Source organism: Heterocephalus glaber, unplaced genomic scaffold (assembly GCF_053883595.1).
Source record: "Heterocephalus glaber isolate CG9 unplaced genomic scaffold, H.glaber_assembly_v1.0 deba00001600, whole genome shotgun sequence".
Taxonomy (NCBI): Eukaryota; Metazoa; Chordata; class Mammalia; order Rodentia; family Bathyergidae; genus Heterocephalus; species Heterocephalus glaber.
This window is the reverse complement of record NW_028258372.1, coordinates 7798058-7819654: the sequence shown is the minus strand read 5'-3', so window position 1 is coordinate 7819654 and position 21597 is coordinate 7798058. Positions and strand designations below refer to the sequence as shown.

The 21597-nt window shown below is 35.5% G+C and overlaps 1 protein-coding gene across 23 annotated transcripts in view; it reads right to left on the bottom strand.

The window, feature by feature from the left end:
* The window catches only part of Cdc42bpa (CDC42 binding protein kinase alpha), a 277951-nt gene that overhangs the window by 39443 nt on the left and 216911 nt on the right, over positions 1 to 21597 (bottom strand). For 7 of the 23 annotated variants that reach the window (XM_087194275.1, XM_087194284.1, XM_087194283.1 and 4 more), the window contains 3 exons: positions 9275 to 9313; positions 3958 to 4062; positions 25 to 108 (listed from right to left, as the gene is read on the bottom strand). In XM_087194275.1, coding sequence (XP_087050401.1) covers positions 25 to 108; positions 3958 to 4062; positions 9275 to 9313 — 228 coding nt within the window. The remainder of the gene's footprint in view (positions 1 to 24; positions 109 to 3957; positions 4063 to 9274; positions 9314 to 21597) is intronic. The other 16 variants (XM_087194280.1, XM_087194292.1, XM_087194285.1 and 13 more) reach the window with 5 other exon arrangements.

The following is a 21597-nucleotide window of genomic DNA, read 5'->3' as shown; positions in this document are numbered from 1 at the left end:
CTATACTTATAACAGATTGAATACCTTAGTTGGAAGGCCAGTTGAACCCGGGCATCCCTTTTTCCTTAAGGTCGGTGTGTGCCCTGGAAGTGGAGCTGAGTCTGCAATCTGAAGCCGGAAGGCAAAAAGGAAATAAACATCATAAAAACTCCATTTATTTCAAACACAACTAGTGAGAAACCAAAGTAAATAAAAATAAAATGTCAGTAAGTAAAAAAAGTTTTCCTAATTAATCTCAAATTAAAGCTCTCATAGTAGTGATAACTTAAACTTTAGCTTACAATATCTACAAACGAAAAACTTTTTCAATTAGTAAATATTATTCCAATCTGGAAATTTAAAAATAAGTAATTTGAAAAAGAAAATCCATAGGAAAACACAAAAATTATAGCTGGTAGCCCACATCAAAATGAGGGTATTTTTCACATTCATATGAATTTGCCATATTGCTCTTTCAAAAAGTATCTGATTTTAACAAGTTATAATAAAAATATTTAGAAGATTATTTTTAAACACCTGACTTCCATATTTAGAAGACATATTAACATACATAGAATTTAACTCTGGTTTTGAATACACAGATAGAAATTAGTGAAATTTTTGTGCAGAAATTAATTTTTCAAATAAAGGAGTTATCTATTATTAGAATTCTGAATTTCATACAAGTTTAGCTATAAACCATATCTTTATTAGCAAGTAAAAAAGTCTTATTTTATGGGAAATTTCTTTGAATGAAAAGAATCTGTGATTTATTGGATATTATTGTGGAGAAAAGGACATTGTTTAATTAATAAAGCATAAATAAATAAGGAACTAACTTTTAGGATGTTAAGCAAGTAATCATGAAAAAAATAGCTAATCCTTACATAAAGTTACAAAATATTTAAAAATATTAAAAGATAAATGGATGATCCTTCTTTTCCTGTTACTATACAACCTCCAAAAATAGACTATTTTACATATACTATAATGTTAAGATGGAATTCAGTTGAGTTTCTCAATTTTCTTTGAATTGTAAGTTTAGTTGTACTTTAAATTTTACTTTTGAACAGTTAAAAAAAATTTTGAACCCAACATATAAACTTAATATTTGAGAAGTATAGAAATTCAATAAGAACACTGACAAGCTACATAAGAATTAATGAAAAAGAATTAACAAGGAACAACATTATTACTAGTATTCTATAGAAAGTTGAAGAGAAATTATTAAAGAAGTAAGGGTGCAAGCTGTAAGAACAACAGAGTTTATAAAGACCAGCAAAGCATAATAAAAGTAAGTATTTAAAAAGGATCTCATGCACCATAGCAACAAAAAATTTATCTAGGAACAAATCTAATAAGCAGTATGGAATATAATAGAAGTAATGAAACTTTATTGAAAGATGTAAAAGGATTCCTAATTACTATGTACACTGTGTTTGTTCATAGATGGAAATGCCTAATATCATGAAGATGTTGATTCTCCTCAAATAAATCTATAAATTGAATGCAATTCCAATCAAATGTTCCACATGGAACTTGACAAGCTAATTCTAAAAGTAATATGGAAAACTAAAGGGTCAAGAAGAAAAAGAATAAATTGGGTGGGGGTGGATCACCATACCAGGTGTCAAGAATTATTTCAGGGTTGCAGTAATTAAGAAACTACGTCAGTGCAGGAATAATCAAAAGAACAGTGGAAAAGAACAGGGAAGCCCCCACCAGACCCATGCAAAAAAGCAAAGGTAGTATTATAAATCAAAGGAGGTGAAATAAAGGAGAGCTAGTTGTTTATGGGGCAAAAAGAGATTAGATCCCTATTTCCCATTATTCATAACAATAAATTTCAGTTTCATTAAGGTCCTAAACACATAAGAGCAAAAATTTTAAACTTTTAAAAAGAAAATATGGAAGAAAATCTTTATAATCTCTGCATGAGGACGAACTGTTTTAAAAAGACACAAAAAGCAGAAGTCATAAAGGAAATAAGAGATAAAACTGACTATTTTAAAATGAAAAGACGTACAAGACAAAAAGATATCACAAAGTTGGGCCAGGGATTTAGCTCAGTGGTTTCACTGCCTGCTGTGCAAGAGCAAGGACCTGAGTTCGATTCCTGGTACCAAAAAAAAAAAAAAAAAGATATCACAAAGTTAAAAAATAAGCCATGGACTGGGAGAAAATATTTCCAAAGCATATAGCTGGCAAAGAGGTAGTATTCAAAATATATATAGAACATGTCATAAAACAACTGAAAAAAATCAAGAAAAATAATTGTAGAACAATGGGCAAAGGATATGAACAAGCAAATCAACAACCAAGAAACAAAAAGATGCTGAAGAACATTAAGAAATAGAAAAAACGCAAATTAAAAACAAAAATGCCACTTTATACACTTATCAAACCAGCAAAAGTTAATGTCTGACAGTACCAAGGGTTGGTAAGAATGTGGAGAAATGGGGAACTCTCATATACTGGTGGTGGAAGTGAAAATGGGTCCAACCACTATGGAAAACAATTTGTCAAGATCTAGTGAAAGTTGAAAATCTACATACCACACAACCCAATAATTCCACTTATATATACTAAACAAGCTGCAAAACTTCCAAAGCAGATAGATACTAGGATGTTCACATCAACATTGATTGTAGTAATTAAAAAATTGGAAGCTACCTAAATATCCAACAATAGAAGAATAGATAAATGGTTGTGGCATATTCATATAATAAATGAACTAAATGGACATGTGTCTATATAAATAAACCTAAAAAGCACAATGAAAAGAAGCTGCAGAAGGATACAAGTGACATTTGTGTAAATTTTAAATATATGACAAACATTACCACATAGGGATTATGAATACAAATAAAATAAACATGTAAAACCAAGGAAGGTAGAATGCACACCAGCTATATTTAGGTATGTCTGGGAAAGAAGAGAGGGGAATGGTACAGGGGTGGATGTTTGAACTGTTTTTGGAATATTTTCTCTCTTTGAAAAAACAGGACAAAATGTTCGTATCTGTTAAATCTGTGGGTAACAGTTACAAGGGTGTTTATTATATTATTCTGTATATGCCTGAGATATTTAATCATTAAAGTAAAAGTACATTAACTCCCATTATTAAAACAATTGTGACTAGAAAATCAGAGGGTCTCAATCAACTTAAACCAATCTGAGGGCTCTGACACAGGGAGACAAGTCAGAGCGAGCTGTAGCTCACACTTAACTGCAGACAGCTCCTCAAGACTGGGTGTTTACTTCAGTGGGAAGTAAGACCCAGCTCTGGAGATTACAGGCAGAGAAGGTGAGGAGCTGTGCATGAACTGTGGTGCTCCAAGAAGAACCAGGACTTGACTGTGAGGCAGGACAGATGAACTGAGGCAGGGCGTACTCTTCTGACTTGTGTAGGAAATGGTTCAGATGCTATAACTGGCCAAGTGGCCATTTAAAGCCATTGTCTAACATGAAGTGTAAACACAACATAGTTTTTTGTGTAGTGTTAAAAGGGATGATTTAGTTGAGTGAGTGTCTGGCCGATTTAGCAGTGAGAATAAACTATTAAGTGGCCATTAGTGGCAGTTTCAGTTTTAAGTTGTGCTTATGATGTAGCAGATGAGTTATATCATGGCTTATTAAATTAGAAGAATTAAAATATGAGAATGGCATCTCATGGCCATATGCCTACAGAGTTTATGATAATTCCAACATTTACATAAATCTATTCTCTGTTCTACACATTTCTCTAAGTAAAAAGACTACATAGTTAATAAACTTTTGCCTATTTCAAGTGAATATTTGGGGACAAATTTATACTTTATTTTCCATTTCTGTATAATTATCAGTTAAATGTAATGATCTCCAATAAACTAACTTATGACACACTGTATTTGATTAGACAGAATTCACTTTTTTTTCAATTCCCTCTTTCCTGACACAAGTGTAAAGTTGGGGAGCAAGGCTGCTCCAATGAGGCACCTTAACTGGCTCAGCTTCACTAGAAGTGGAAGGAGATGTGGACCTTGACTGGTTGTAAAACTTGATGCTCGGGTTCCATACATAAGTGTTCCCAACAGGATCAGTCTAGGAAAATAAGTCAGGAAGAAAAAACCCAAAAAATCACTTTTAAACAAATGTGCAGCTCTTAGCAAATGTCTGTAAGGCACAATCATGACAACATTTCTTGAGAAACAAGGATAACAAACTTTAGTTTGAATATTCACATTAGGGATGTGTCATTATCCAAAAACACTATCTTTAATGTAAACAACCTGATAAAGACAAGAACTTGCTGAAGTCTGACAGCAGGCTTGCTCCTTGTACCATGTGATTATGTGTAGATGGAAGCTGAGCATACCACTTTATACTGCCTGGTACTGAAATTAACATATGCTGCTCTAAGTCATTTTGCTAGTTGGTGATGCAACACCACATCAGCAAGCCTCACCTCTCCACTCAATCCAAAGCGGACAGTTAAAAGCATTTATCAGCACCTTTTAAGGCCCTCTGAAAATGTGACATTATGACGGCGGGATATTGGAGAAAGAAAAATCCACTATCCATTTCATCTGTAATTACACAAATTACTGACTTATAAGGCTTTTAACACATTTCTTCAGCTCTTCTGAAGAATTGCTGTCATTTGTTAAGTCTTTTCCTTCTAACTTGATTTTTCTCTTCAACAAAAATGAAAGAAAACAATATAAATGAGGATAATTTTAAAATAATTTTCTTAGCTGGATGAGGAAAACCTGGTTATATTCAGAAGAAGAAAATATTTAAAATAAAATTATAAACCAATTCTAATAATGAAAGTTATCATATTTTTATAGCTGCATGTTTTAAGGTAAAGTCAATTTCAGATTAAATAAAGTTAATTTTTAAAAATTAAAATATATTACAGTAATATTTTGAAGGTGACACTAATTTAGCATATTTAAAAAACTGAACTATGCCATTTACAATGATGCTTTTTTAAAAAATCCACCATCCATATATAACTGAAAAATTATCACTTTACTTTCAAAAGTATGTTTCTCATAAAGATAAAGAACACTTGATAAAGATGATTAAACTCACGGCAAGAAAAAGTTTGAATATCAAACTTTAAAAAAATTTCTAAGTCTCCTAAAAAGATTCTACTAGAAGTAGACAGCTAATGCTATTAATAAATTTTAATATTTCATTTCTTTTCTGGATTGCTGCCTGTATAAATAGCATCTCAACTGTGTTTAACTATACAAACAAGAAAAATACAGTTTTACATAGTCATCAAAGTTTTAATTATTACAAACAGAAATGTGGTATTCAAGATGTTACTAGTTTTAACTATAAATGCTTACCATGCATTTGTAATCAGTGGCTTATTCTAACCATTAAAAAGCAATTAAGTCAATTAAACCTTCAGAATATTCAACTATTACAGGCTAAAATTAAAAAGTCTGAAATTAATTTTAATAATTAATTTGTAATGATTCAGATATAGTATAGCACTAAAGAAACTGATTAATAACATTAGTTATTTTTATACAATGATTTTAAATCCTTAAAAACAAATATAATCATTATTATATTTAAACCATGGAAGGTAAAAAAATCCTTGATGCATGAAAAATATGAATTAATAATGCAGCAAAAGTTACTATATATCAAAAGGGGATGTTAATTTAATAATGGGATTTATGGTTATAAAAAGAATGATAAAAAGAGAAAACGGTAAAAAGCAATAAACAGCTAATATTTACTGGACAGTATATTTTGATATTGTCCAAAGAAAAATGTTGGAAATAAATTTCAACAGAGCACACCAATTTATTCAATATTTGTAAGCTACAATCTGCCCAGAAAAAGTAAATATGGAATATTCTTATATAGGGACCCTTTTCCAGGATTAAGCAATTGTCTTTTGCCTAAGTAAGCATAAGTTTTTCTGATGAAGAGGCATTGGAGACATCCACTGTATCTAGTGTCACTTTTACTTACTGTTCTACTATGCAAAAAAAGAAAAGCTGAATATTTGCCATATTGTCTACAATGCATAATGTCATCCCTTAATCTATCAGGATTTTTCTTGTAAAAGATCTGCACAATGTTTTTCTAGAATACAGTAAGTCCAGACTTACAAACATTTCAGTTGTGAACTTTCACAGCTGTACTGTGTAAGACTCATTTTGTCGGCTTAGGAACGAATCCGACTTAGGAACAATTCTCCCAGAATGTAAATGTAAGTCAGGGACTTACTGTAGTATAATAAAATAGAAAACTTTTTTTCCTGGCCACGATCACATAGCTGTCTGATTTTTAGGTGAGATACTTATTAAGAATTCCTCAAAATATAAAAAGAACTAAATCTATTTCTCGTGAATATGTATCTAGAAGCCTTGCCTATACCCCAAATAATACAGATTTGTACAGTTACACTCTAAAAAGAAACTTGGTTTTAAAATAAAAGTCCTCAAAACTTGATATGGATTATAAATGGCCAATCTAGTAAAAAAACAGCTTGGATCTAGTATGTTGTTTGTATTGCTAAAAACTGTATAAAACTAAGTTCAGAAAAAAATATTTTTATCAATTTTTTTCTATGTCATTTAGTTAGAAGTATTTTGGAAGCAAAAGACAAGTAATTTAATAATTTTGAATTGAGAACACAACCTTAGAACATTTAGTGAAATATTCATTTCTGTTAATTGAATTTATGACAAAACAGTATTATAGTAATATTGTATTTGGAAAATACTAAATATATCATCCTAAAATAAATTACAATAACAAATTACTGAAAGTTATGAGTAATAAGTGTAATAATAACGTAACTTGGATTTCTATAAGGAAATTTCTCCTCATTACTTCAGTTTGAACAGACAGATCTGAATATCTGCTCTAGAGAATTATAACTGTTCTAAGAAAATATAACAGAAGGTTAGACTACACGTTGGCTTTTTATAATCTCTGCTCCAAACTCTAAAGGAACAATCTAAAATGAGACATTCAGTACTTTTCACTATAAATGGAAGCACTACAGAGCTCTATCCATTTGTATTCAGACATTTAAAATACTATTCCTAATAAAACTTTTTAATACTATGCTTAATTAACACCACTTGAAAAGAACATAAATATTCAAAGTATAAATGAGGTGAAATAGCATATTAAAATAAGGATATGGCAAACATTATTTAATGTTACCTCATGATTTCTATGACATCTCACAGTGAAAGAACTTAACTTCATATAAGTACTGTATACTTACTTACCTAAAAACATGGTATATAACATGAAGTCATATGCCACTTTTAGATTCAAGGCCACTGTTAAGAATGGTAAGTATTTGTATCCTACTGAAGAAATATGCTCATGGTCCATGGACTACTAATGCTTCTCACTATGCCACTGAGATATTTCTATTTAATTAATGAATAATTCATAATTCTTCAACTATCTCCACACACATTACTACTTTTTATTGGTTTACTTTTTATTTATCAGATACTTAGCTCAGGAAAAACTGAAAGAAGCTAAGAAAGCAGATAATCAAATCTACCGCCTCTGCATGAAAAAAGAATCATATGTAACTTTATGTACATAGGTTTTAATTTTTGCCTTTTCATATCCTATAGATAAAAGACACAGAATTAAAAGTAGGAACCTTTATAACAGCCATTTCCCCCAAACGCTGCAGGTGGCCAATGCTCAAAGTCTGCATGGCATGTGAGATGTAAATAATCCATAATAAAATTAACCAGAAAACAAAATCTTTTTGAATGACAATCTCTACAAAAACAAGCAGTTACAAATTAACTCAATTTGCAGGCTGGTGATGTGAATCTAATACAATTGGGCATATAGTACTTTAGTCTTCGCCTCTAGAGGGTATATGAAATAGTTAACATATACTCAGATTTGATAAATCCAAGTATCTAACAGTTTTAACTCTTTACAAATCAAAGCAATCAAGAAATCTTTTGAATCAGCAATCACAGATCTCAATAATATCAACTGATCCTATAATTTTCCTGGACATAACAGTGATAGCCAAACTGCTTATTATTAAACAGTAGTCTGAAAATGCATGTGATACAAGTATTATGTATGTTTATTTGACAACCAACCCTCCATCACATCGGAAAATGCACAGGAAGCAATGAGCCATCCTACTACCTCCCACTCCTTCCACAAACCAGGTCATTACCTGGTCTGGAACTTTTCACACCCAAGAACTCTGGATTTAAGGTCTTGATCAATCCCAATTATCATGAAGCTGATAGGTAAAAGTTTTTAACTTTTGACTTTCTTTCTTACAGTTACTGTTTTATGTAGTACATGAAAATATAAGTGCCAGCAAGCCTATTGCTTCTTTGCTGGGGAGCATGTATGTGGGTGTAGCTGCTGTTAGGATAGAGGCTGATGTAGAAAGAGTTGAGACATTTCCACATAGAGATTCCTCACTCTGGACTATGAGAAGCTTATAGGATGGGGTAGAAGCTGAAACATTTCAGGCTGAGAAACATGGAGCTAGCATCAGTAGAAAGTACTTTATGGTTTGTTAATAATAGGTATATGAAGAATGCTATGGATATTTTTTAAATCTTGGAATTACTTTAGAATAAATAGAATTTATTGTTAACAAGATTTTCTCAAGTCTGCAAGATATTTAGGAGGATTCCTTTGAACCATATTTAAAACAAATGAAAAAATTCTCAAGGTTTCTTTTTTTTTTGCTACCAGGGATGGAACTCAGGACCCCGTGCTTGCGAGGTAGGTGGCAGAACCACTGAGCTAAATGCCCGGCCCTCAAGATTTCTTATTTACTTAAACTTACTTAAATAAAACCATAGTCAATAAGGTCTATAATTGGTCCCGAATCTTTTTTGAGTTTTGTACAATACAAATTATCAAATTATCTTTCTAAAATGAACTGTCTAAAAATCTACATATTTGCTTATATTCTTATTTAGAAATTCATTTACTTTGTATTCAATTTAGAAAGCATACTTTAGGATCACTTTTTTGTCCCCAATCAAAACAAAAAATATCTTATTATTTTAGTAGTTTGGTTACAGAAATTTATATGAACATTCCTAAAGCTTTGCGGCCAAAGCCAAAACAAAACAAAACAAAATCATAAAAGGGCAAAAACACGGGAAAGCAGATAGCAATAGCAGAAGCAGCAGCACAAAGCATGCAGCCAGGATAATAATACATCACACAAATGTTCACATGTTCTGCAATCACAGGCAAAGGCTAAGAGGCAGAGGGCATCAGGATGAGTACACACAGTGCAATAGTCTCTTACACGTCTGCCTTTGTTAGCTGGAGTACAGGATGGAGAGCGCTTCAACAGAGAAAGGAGAACACTGCGTTACAAAGATTTACACAGAGAAGACTCGCTGTGCCTACAATATTAGCAACATAAATCTATAAACACACATATGAAGCCACTTTTTTTGGATAGGCTGACAGCACATGTATTTTCAGGAAAAACTAGAGGATAAGACAGTTAAGAAACACTTGCTTAGACCAGGTTTAACGATGATGATCAATTGGCCCATGCACAAACAGTGACTCACAAAAAAACACTCCATCAAACGAGGGACAATTTCTTTTCCAGAAATGTTGGTAGCAGTAAACTAAAACATTTGACAACAACAACAAAAATCTAAATAATTCTTAGTGCTAGCAGGCATTTTATTAACTAGCCTTGTTTTATCCATTTACCTGCCAAATTCTTCTTTTCAAAATTGGTTCTTTAAATTTTAACAGCCAAATTAGGAACTCAGTATTGATAACAGATTAGAAAAAACAGTTACTTCAGCAATACTGTCCATCCTCACTAGACTTTAGCTTTAATCAAGAGTGACCTTCACCTTTCAGACACTGAAGAATTAAGCAATCAAGTGTTGGGGGTATAACTCAGCAGTAGAGAGCTCACATTTTTGAGGCCCTAGGTACAATCCCTAGCAGATGGGTAAATGGGAACTCTTTTATCTTTCCTATAGGAAAGTTGAATGGCCACGTGTCCCAAAGAGTTAATTGCAAACCAAGATGAAAAGACTCATACATTTCTAAACAAGTTTTTGTTTCTTGGTCTGGTCAGTTAGAGGCTAAAATCTCAGGATCAAACCAGCTTAATTACCCTGTTTGTTTATTTCCAGTACAGGGGATCGAACTCAGGACCTTGTATTTTTGAGGCAGGCATGGCGCCACTAAGCTAAATCCCTGACCCTATCCTGTTATTAATAGGAAGGCAGAACCTCTCTCTTCCCCTCTCATCTACAAAGCCAACCAACCAACCAACCAAACAAACAAACAATCAGTTCCCAATTCTTCCTCTATCAATCTCTTTCCCTAATAATCATAATACTTAACATTTGTCACATGTAGCATATATAAAGATACTTTCCAAAAATGCCTTCCATATATAACTCTTCTCATAGAAACCCTAATAAGGTAAGTATTATGATCCTTATGTTAAAGATGAAGAAAACAGATGAACTTGGCCAAGGTTTTAAAACTGGTTAAGTGGTGGTGCTAGAATTCAAACCTTCTCAGTCAGATTTAAACTTTCCTTAGAACAGAAGACAATCACTGCCTTCACTTTCTAATCTTCCAATTTACTTCTCAATCCAATTGGGCTTTTTTCTGCTTCATTCTGTTTAATGTGATACTGAGACCCTGAGCCCGATGATCTGACCAGCCACCTCTGGTTCTGAACAGTACCTCTTTAAAATCCCTCCAGTCCCTTAGTTCTGTGACAGGATGCTTTTTCCAATCATTGCTTCTCCTCCTCTTCTGTGGAGGCCTGTCCTCCTCCCTCTTCAATGCTGGAGATCTCAAGTGTCTGTTATGGGCTCACTGTTCTTCTCATGCTACTATATTCTCCTGAGCAGACAGCATCCACTCTCAACTATGCTGATCATTCCCATATCTCTACTGCCAGTTTGCTGTTCTTCTTCAAGCTTCTCACTCACATATCTGTCTGTTGGACATTTCCACATGGATGTTGTTTTCCAACTTACCTTGCCCAAAATGAAACTGTCACCTCACTTTTTTCCTGTTAAATCCTTCAGTGATTATTACACAGGGAGAGGTTAAATCTAAATTTCATAATACAGACTATAAACTCAATTGATTTTGGTCCCTGCTTAAATCTTCAAACTCGTTTCTCATCAATCCCTGAATATCATCCTTTTTGCTTTCACCAAACTGAAAACCTCCCTCTGTCCTCCCTACTCAGCCCTCCTCCCATACTCTGCCTGCCCACAATTCTGATCTGTAAAGATTCAACTCAGGCATTATTTCTTTTGGAAAGTTTTTCTGGATCCTTCCGGTCTAGTTAGACGTAATTCTCCTTTGTCCTCTCATATTTATTATTATTATTACCTGGATGGTGTGATAATAGTCTGTTTATATATTTATGTTTTCCACCAGGTTGTCAGATTCTTTGGGGTAGAAATGCCCTAATATGTTTGGACGAGAGCCTGTCAATTTCAAAACTTTCAGTAATGAAGAAACTGTTCATAACTTCCATAATAGTGACCCTAGGTGTTTCGCATGCCATTTATTGCTTTCTACATTGCATAGTTCCCAGCTATGTCATATTTTTTAACAATAAACATTTTGAGGTCTAGTTCTGCACCTAATTTATCTTTACAGCCACCACTGTGTATAATCTACACATGTAAAAAGTGTTAAAAGTTCAATATAGAGCAACCTTTAGGTTTTGATTCTTGACTAGTCTGGAGTGTGCTAAAACTATGAAAAAGATGATATCTCAAAGTAAATATATTATCACTATACTAAAAACAGTCCAAATATCTCTCAAAATTATCTTTGCCTAGGAAGTACAACATTTTCTAAGCTGGAATGACATAAAGCTAATAACATTAAATTATCTTATTAACACAGCAATAGTTTCTTACCAATGTGTTTAACAGAAAAGGGTTAATTATACTTTTCCTGAAATATGCTGAGGAAAACATTTGTCACCGCCTTCAAACATATACACACGCTACAGTTTTCTATAAATAATAAAACTGTACTTATAGCAAATAAGTTGACCCGTACCTTGTCTTAACAGTGAATCATGTACCACCTTAAAACATGTGTTTTATATGTATATGAACTGCCACCAGAACTTTAAGACTGAGTATAGAGGTAAGCAAGAAAACAGAAACCAACAAGTAATGAATCTTAAGGGCACATAATTTCGTTAAAAGTTTTTAAGGTTCAGTTAATAAATTCCAGCAGTCTTATTTAATAAAATACCAAATAAGGAAGAGATAGTCAATGCAGATATAGTTTCTTCCCTCTATATAATCTGAATATATTATATCATATAAAGTATATAATAAAAATATATACAAATATATGCACAATAATATACAGGTTGAACATCCTTCATGTGAAAATCTGAAATCTGACAGCTGAAAGTTTTTGGGTATCAGAGGATTTTGGATTGAACAAATAGTCCTAAATCCAGAAAATGCCAACATCAAATACTCCTGGTTCCAAGTATTTTAAGTAGATAATCTGTTTCGCCTCAAATGGGGAAGTACTATATATGTGATAATTTTCTGAAATATGAGATCTTCAAGTTGGATTGTGCTGAATACGTGGATGGAAATTTTATTCTGTTCCATTCTTTTGTTTCGTTTTGCTTTTTGGATGGAAAGCTTAAAAACAAGCAGCAGAGGAGGACATTTCAGGAATGCCATAATTTCTCAGAAGGAGCTAGTCCTGATTTTGGTCATAGGAGTAAAGAAATCTTTACAACAGAGGTTTTACAATAGTCTACTGATTCTCATGATTATTACCCTTCCCAGAAACAGCTAGAACTCTGCTCTTAAATCTCAGATCATCATGATTGGTTATAAGAAATGTAAAAGAGGCTAGGAAAGAACAATGGTAAAATCAAGAAATGAAAGAAGGAGGGAGACGCCATGACTGAGATTAAATATTCTGGGACATATTAGTAAGATTATATATGAAAATAAAACCAAGTTGAGAACTCTGCCTGCTCAGCTTTCTTATATGCTTGAAAAGGAGAAAGGGCAGCAATATGAGGTAGACCAAGATACAATCTTTCTTCCATGTCTGACCTTTACAAACCAAGTTTTAATTCCTTGATTTATTCTTTGCTTGGTATACTACAGTAAGAAAACTTACAGAAAGCAAGTCAGAGTACATTTTCATTTGCCAACGAACCAAGCAATTTCCATTTTTGTGAACTGAAACCAAACTGACAAAATGTAAACTTATAATTTAATAGAACTCAAAACTTACCTAGCAAATATATGTGACAATATGTTTATCAAATATAAAGAATACATAGGTCGGAGTCGCACAGAACACGCCAAATCAGCCCGCTGCATACAGGCAGGTCTGTGCATGCCCTACTGAGGTCCTGAGTCCCACAGAACATGCCCAATCAGCCCGCTACAGACAGGCAGGTCTGCCCATGCCCTACCGAGGTCCTGAGTCTCACAGAACACGCCGAATCAGCCTGCTGCAGACAGGCAGGTCTGCCCATGCCCTACTGAGGTCCCCAGTCTCCTGGAATATGCCGAATTAGCCCGCTGCACACAGGAAGGTCTGTGCACACCCTACCGAGGTCCTGAGGCACACGGAAGACACCGAATCACCCCGCTGCAGACAGGCAGGCACCTGGTTCCACACTACAAAGACGCAGAGGTCACCAGACCACCAGACCAAGGTACTGAGTCCCGCTGCTCCCGGCCCAGAGGTAGGGGCTTCTGAGCCACCATCCCACTGCTCCTGGTCCAGAGGAAGGGGCTTCCTGGCCACCATCCCTCCGGCTGCTCCCAGCCCACAGGAAAGGGCTTTTGGGTCACCATCCCTACCGCTGCTCCCGGCCCCTGTCCCACCTCTCCCAGCTCAGAGGAGGTAATCTGTGCAGGCGCTAACAGCCCCCCGGCCCAGTTGAAATAAGAAAATACGTAAATAAGTCTCAAAACCAGACTTCCAGATCACCTACCGCAACCCCAAAGGGAAATGAGATGGAACACTCTGATACTCAACCACCTGGACCCACTGAACTGGCAACAAAAGGGGATCTGGAAAAAATGAAATCAGAAATAATTTCTCAGATAACAGGAGAAATTGTGCCCCTAGTGCAAGACATGATTAATAAATCTAGAGAAGAGCTGAGGAACATGATGGAATCCCAACATAAGAAACAAATGGAATCCATAAAACAGATGCAAATAGATTTCCAGGACATGAAAAACTCCATTGAAAGTCTACACAGCAGAATGAGCCAATGTGAGGACAGAATTTCAGATAGAGAAGATAAGATTGCAATTAGTGACCAGGAAAAGAAAAATTGCTTCCAAATTATAAGGGAACATGAGAAATCAATCCAACAGCTGCTAGATGATGCAAAGAAGAATAACATAAGACTGATTGGGCTCAATGAAGAAACAGGAGAGAGTGGAGATGACATAAAAAAACCTCTTCACAGAAATAATGGCAGAAAAGTTCCCAAGCAGGGGAAAAGAGCTTGACATACAGATAAGTGAGGCATATAGGACTCCAAATAGCCTTGATCAAAAAAAAATCTACACATAGGCATATAATTGTTAAGATTCCAGAAACACAACAGAAGAACAAAGTTCTCCAAGCAGTCAGAGAAAAGAAACAAATCACATACAAAGGAAAGCCCATCAGAATCACAGCAGACTTCTCAACACAAACCATCAAGGCAAGAAGAGCTTGGAGTGACATATTCCAAGCCCTAAAAGAAAACAGCCTCCAACCCAGATTGATGTACCCTGCAAAACTATCTTTCAAAATTGATGATAGAGAAATAAGATACTTTCATGACAAAGAGCACCTTAGGAACTTCGTGAATACCAAACCAGCACTCCAAAAAATTTTACACAATATCCTAGAAACAGACATTGAGGATCACAATCCCAGGAAGCAAAGCAGAATGAACCCATCTGGCATGACAAGAAATTAAATGTAAAGGGGGAGAACCCAACAAAAAGAAAAAGTCATGATAATGACAAGGCAATAGGTTTCAGTTATAACCATCAATGTTAATGGTCTCAATTCACCAATCAAAAGAAATAGCCTGGCAGAATGGGTCAAGAAGCAAAATCCAACAATATGCTGCATACAAGAAACACACTTCATTCAAAAGGAAACTCATAGACTGAAAGTTAAAGGGTAGAAAACAATACTCCATGAGACAGGAAACAAAAAAAAGCAGGAGTAGCTATCCTCTTTGCAGATCAAGTAGATTTCAAACCAACACTGATTAAGAGAGACGAAGAAGGACACTACATCCTTGTAAAGGGAACCATCCAAGAGGAAGAGATGACAATCATAAATATCTATGCACCAAACACTAGTGCACCCAACTATATAAAACAAATACTAACAGACAGGAAAAGTCATATATGCACTAATACAACTGTAGTGGGGGACCTCAACACCCCACTGTCACAAATAGATAGATCAACTAGACTAAAAATAAGTAATGAAATACTAGAACTCAATCAAACTCTTGAACAAATGAACTTAACAAATGTTTACAGAGTCTTCCACCCCACAAAATCAGAATACACATTCTTCTCAGCTGCACATGGGTCATTCTCCGAAACAGACCACATACTCACACACAGAACATGTTTAAGTAAGTGCAAAGGAACTGAAGTTATACCCTGTATATTATCAGACCATAGTGCAATGAAATTGGAGACCCATAGCAAAAGAAACTCAAAAAATTTCATAAACATGTGGAAATTGAACAACACACTTCTGAATAACCAATGGGTCACAGAGGAAATTAAAGAAGAAATCAGACAGTTCCTTCAATTAAATGACAATGACAAAACAACACATTGGAATCTATGGGACACAATGAAAGCAGTCTTACAAGGGAAATTCATAGCAGTGAATACACATATTAGGAAAACAGAACGAGCCCAATTAAACAACCTGATGCTGAACCTCAAGCTTCTAGAAAAAGAAGAGCAGGACAAACCCAAAGCTCATACAAGGGAGGAAATTAGAAAGATCAGAGGAGAAATTAATGCAATGGAGACTAAGAGAACGATACAAAAAAAAATCAATGAAGCCAAGAGTTGGTTCTTCGAAAGAATCAACAAAATTGACAAACCTTTAGCCAACCTTGTCAGAAAAAGGAAAGAAAAGGCCCAAATCCATGCAATTAGGAATGAAAAGGGTGAAATTACAACAGACCCAGCAGATCCAGAGGATCATCAATACCTACTTCCAGAACCTATACGCCAATAAGATGGACAACACAGAAGAAATAGACAGATTCCTAGATACATATGAATTACCAAAGTTGAACCAAGAAGACCTAAAAATTCTGAACAACCCAATATCAACCAATGAAACTGAAAATGTAATTAAAAACTTATCAACTAAGAAAAGCCCGGGCCCTGATGGCTTCACTGCTGAATTCTACAAGACATTTAGAGAGGAACTGCTGCCACTACTGTTTAAACTCTTCAATGAAATTGAAAGGGAAGCAATACTCCCAAATTCATTCCTGGAAGCAAGCATCACCTTGATCCCAAAAGCAGAGAAAGACCCAACTGAAAAAGAGAACTATAGGCCAATCTCACTAATGAATACAGATGCAAAAATCCTTAATAAGATACTGGCAAACAGAATGCAGAAGATCATCAAGAAGATCATACACCCTGATCAAGTGGGATTCATCCCAGGGATGCAGGGATGGTTCAATATACGAAAATCAGTCGATGTAATACACTATATGAATAGAGCCAAGGACAAAAACCATATGATTATCTCCATAGACGCAGAAAAAGCATTTGACAAAATCCAACATGCATTTATGATAAAACACTACAAAAAATTGGAATAGATGGTCTCTACCTCAAACTGATAGAAGCCATCTATGAAAAACCAACAGCCAATATCATACTAAATGGTCAAAAACTGAAATCCTTCACTGTTGGGAGCAATGCTACATAATTCTAAGGAAAAATCATTTGAGTAGGCCTAGTTCTCCTGCCTACAGGCCAGCTATAACACTCCAAGACATAATTCCATTTTGGCCTCAGGTCACAAGGGAGATCTCAATGATCCCATGATGTACTAAATAAAAGGTGCTGCAAGCCAGAGCTTCTTGTCTTTGCCACCCAGAGCAGCACTGATCAGACTCAAAGTTCAGCATCTTCTCAGTCTCATTTGTCTACCTTTCCAGTAATTCGCCTTGTGCTGCCGTGGCTCGCAGGGGACTAGGACTTACTGCAGAGGTTCTGGTAACGTCCCCTTCCCCTGTTCCCTACACTTCACACTAAAATCAGGAACAAGACAAGTATGTCCACTATCACCACTCTTGTTCAATATAGTTCTGGAAACATTAGCCACGGCAATTAGACAAGAGAAAGAAATAAAAGGAATAAAGATAGGAAATGAAGAAGTCAAACTGTCATTATTTGCAGATGACATGATACTCTATATAGAAGACCCCAAGAACTCCACCAGAAGTCTTCTAGACTTAATAACCAAATTCAGTCAAGTAGCCTGTTACAAGGTCAACACACAAAAATCAATAGCTTTCCTCTACACCAATGACAGACTCACTGAGAGAGAAATAGGGCAAATAATTCCTTTCGCAATAGCATCCAAAAAACTGAAATACCTAGGAATCCACCTAACGAAAGAAATCAAAGACCTCTTCTCTGAAAACTATGGCACTCTGAAAAGCGAGATTGAAGATGATATCAGAAAATGGACAGACATCCCCTGCTCCTGGGTAGGAAGGATTAATAGAGTGAAAATGGCCATACTTCCAAAACTGCTCTACAGATTTAATGCAATTCCAATTGAGATCCCAGCAGCATAGTTCATAGACCTCAAGAAAACAATCCAAAAATTCATTTGGAACAAGAAGAGACCCAGAATAGCAAAAGCAATTCTAGGTAACAAGAGACATGGCAGGGGGTATCACAATCCCCAACCTGCAACTATACTACAAAGCTACTGTGATAAAAACAGCATGGTACTGGCAAAGAAACAGACTTGAGGACCAGTGGAACAGAATAGAAGATGTAGAAACAACGCCAGACACACTCAGCCATCTCATCTTCGACAAAGGAGCCAAACACCCTCACTGGAGGAAAGATAGCCTCTTTAATAAATGGTGCTTGAAAAATTGGGCTTCAACTTGCCAAAGATTAAAACTAGACCTGTATCTCTCACCATGCACTAAACTAAAATCAAAATGGATTAAAGATCTAAATATTAAAATAGAAACTCTGAACCAGTTGGAACACAGGTTAGGTAGAACCCTTGAAGACATCGGTGTAGGAAAAGATTTTATGAACAAAACCTCAGTTGCCCGTGAACTAGTACAAACAATCAACAGGTGGGATCTCTTCTTATTAAAAGGCTTCTGCACAGCAAGAGAAACCACCAGCAGTGTGAAGAGACAACTCACAATGTGGGAAAAAATCTTCACCTGCTCTTCCTCAGACAAAGGTCTACTATCTCAAATCTATAAAGAACTTAAAAAGATCAGACCTCCCAAATTTAAAGACCCAATCCAAAAATGGGCATCTAAAATGAACAGACATTTCTCAGACAAAGAAGTAGAAATAGCAAATAAATACATGAAAAAATGTTCAACATCACTGGTCATTCGAGAGATGCAAATGAAAACAATGCTGAGATTCCACTTCACTCCAGAAAGAATGGCTGCTGTCATGAAATCCACCAATAACAAATGCTGGCGGGGCTGTGGGGAAAGAGGAACCCTGCTCCACTGCTGGTGGGAGTGTAGACTGGTGCAACCACTGTGAAAATCAGTATGGAGATACCTCAAAGAACTAGGACTGGAAGTCCCATTTGACCCGCTATTCCACTGCTGGGGATCTTCCCCAAAGAATTAAAAGAATCATACCACAGTGATATATGTGCACCCATGTTCATAGCAATTCAGTTTGTAATAGCTAAAACTTGGAAACAGCCCAAATGCCCATCAACTGGAGACTGGATAAAGAAAATGTGGGTTTTTAATAAAATGGAGTACTACTCAGCCATAAAAAATGAGAAACTAGAGACATTTATAGCTAAGTGGATGCACATTGAGGCGATACTCTTAAGTGAAATAAATAGGACACACATGTATAAATACTGAATAGTTTCTCTGGTGTGAGGAACTGAAAGTGTAAATAAGGACTAAATGTATAATAGGTAATGTGAAATAGGAAGAAAAGGGGCAAAGAGGAAGGAAGTGGGAGGGCTAGGGTAAAGGATAGAAGGGAATGGGATTAATATGAGAAAATGGAAAAATAGGAACAAAATCTTTGTAAATAGGGAGGAATGGAGGGGTTGAAGGGAGGGCTGGGCAAGGGTGAAAAATAAGAACCAAGAGAGACTATGTAAAGGTGCAAATTTCCAATGATGAATGTCATTATATTGTATACCTAAAATGTACCAATGATTAGGATGAATAATTGATAATGTAAAATAGGAAGAAAAGGTCCAAAGGGGTAGGGGTAGTGGGAGGGGCAGGGGAAAGGAAAGAAGGGAAAGGAAAAATGATGAGAAATGGAAAAAATGGAAATAAAGTCTTTGTAAATAGGGAAGGGTGGAGGGCGTGAAGGGAGGGCTAGGAATGGGGAAAAAATAAGAACCAAGATGCATTATGTAAAGGTACAATTCCCAATGAGAAATGTAATTGTGTTGTATAGCTACAATGTACCAATAAAAGAATTTAATACAAGAAAAAAAAGAATTGTATTTGGGTTGCATTTCCATTTTTTAAATTTTCTCATAATTTTTCCTTCTTTCCAATAAAAGAATTAAAAAAAAAAAGAATACACAGGTCACTTATACGACTATAATTAGTATTACCTTTAATACAGTTAATCCAAGTGTTACTTTGATTCAGCTGAAAAGAAGAAAATGAACTGAATAGAGTAGGAAGCTCGGTCTGATGAACCCTGAATCTGTAACTATTGAGATGAAGGGAAAAGATGGGAAAATGGGAAAGAGAAATAAGAAAATCCACACCACTGAGTTCCATGTGTGTTCTCACCCTGTTGCTAATGGAGAGAATGAGACTGGGTCTAATAGGGACGAGGCACAGGCAATCTAGGATTGGGCATGTACAACTGAGGAAAAAGATGAGGGTAGAAGAGACATTAATTTCCAAAGCAGAAAGGCTCTCGGAATCACTTCCACTGCTTTCCTAATATGGGAATGCTAAGGGACCATTCATCAAAGTGATCTTGATTTCTTTTAAAGTTAACTCAAACTTCCCTGTGTCCAAACAAATGGCTTGAAAAGCCCTTTACATACCCTTCCTTTCCCTTCCAAAGACTAAGAACCTAAAATGTCATTCTTACTACTGTTCTTACTATGGGAAGGTACAAATAATAATGGTAAAAACAACTACACTAAATTTCTTTTCAGGTTCTTTCTACCATTAAAAGCCTAAGACTCTAGAGCTGGGTGTGGTGGTGCACACCTGTAATCCCAGCACTATGGAAGGCTCAGGCAGGAGGACTGCAAATTTGAGCCTAGTCTAGGCAATTTAGTGACCAAGTACAGCCCTTTCTCAAAATAAAGAAATAAGAAAAGAACTGGGGAGACAGTTCAGTGCAAAGGCCACAAGTTCAATTCCCCATACCACAAGAAAAAAAAAAGTTTATGGCTCTACATTTAGGAAAAGTCCAAATATCTACATCCTCCTGAAGTACAGAAGCCAAGTGCTGAGAACACATTCTACTTTGTCTGATTGTTGTTCTCATTTTCTCAGGGGGAAGGAAGTGACAGGTATTTACATATACCCTTCCCTTCTGTCAAGGCCACTCTTGCCCTAGAAGAAGCTGACTACACAATGTCACTTAAAAGGAAAGCATGTTGTTCTGAACACCCTCCCATATGGCCAAAAATTCCAATATTCATTTGAATTTTGAGTTAGCAGGTAAAACATGCTGAGGAAAAATTAAGGAAAGAAATAACGGTTTTAATTGGCCTGCATACGAGGATAAAGGTAGAAGGACAAAAACAGAAGGTAATTTTGGAGGAGAAGATTTACTGGTGGTAAAACTGAAAAACCAGAGGGCAGCATGAGGACAATGAGCTCTTGGGCACAGAGGAAGACAGGCTATGTGTAGACACGAAAGGAAAGTTGATTTCTAAAATTTTGCTTAATACAAACCTTACTCTCTTCTATATCTACAAGTTCCAGCTTCAAATTTTAGGTCTTTGGCATTATCTTTTCTATAGCAATGAGAGAGAAAACAGAAAAGAATGACCAGAAAGATGGTGTTACGGATCAGATATTGGAAACTACTTACTATAGGGGGAAGTCACATATTATCAGAATTATGCACAATATAACCAGACACCAGATCTGGCACAAAGAACAATCAAGATTTGATTTGTTCCTTAAAAATTCAAATGCCTAAGAGAGAGAGAGAGAGCTACAGAACTTTTTATACCTTGGATGCTAAAAGCAAGCATGCCAAAGATTGAATACTGCTGTTCAAAACATCATTCTACTATGACTTTGAGGATAAAGTAAGTGAGTGGGGTAACTCTGGGAAGGGTGGTCATAATTATGAACAAGAAACAAAAGCA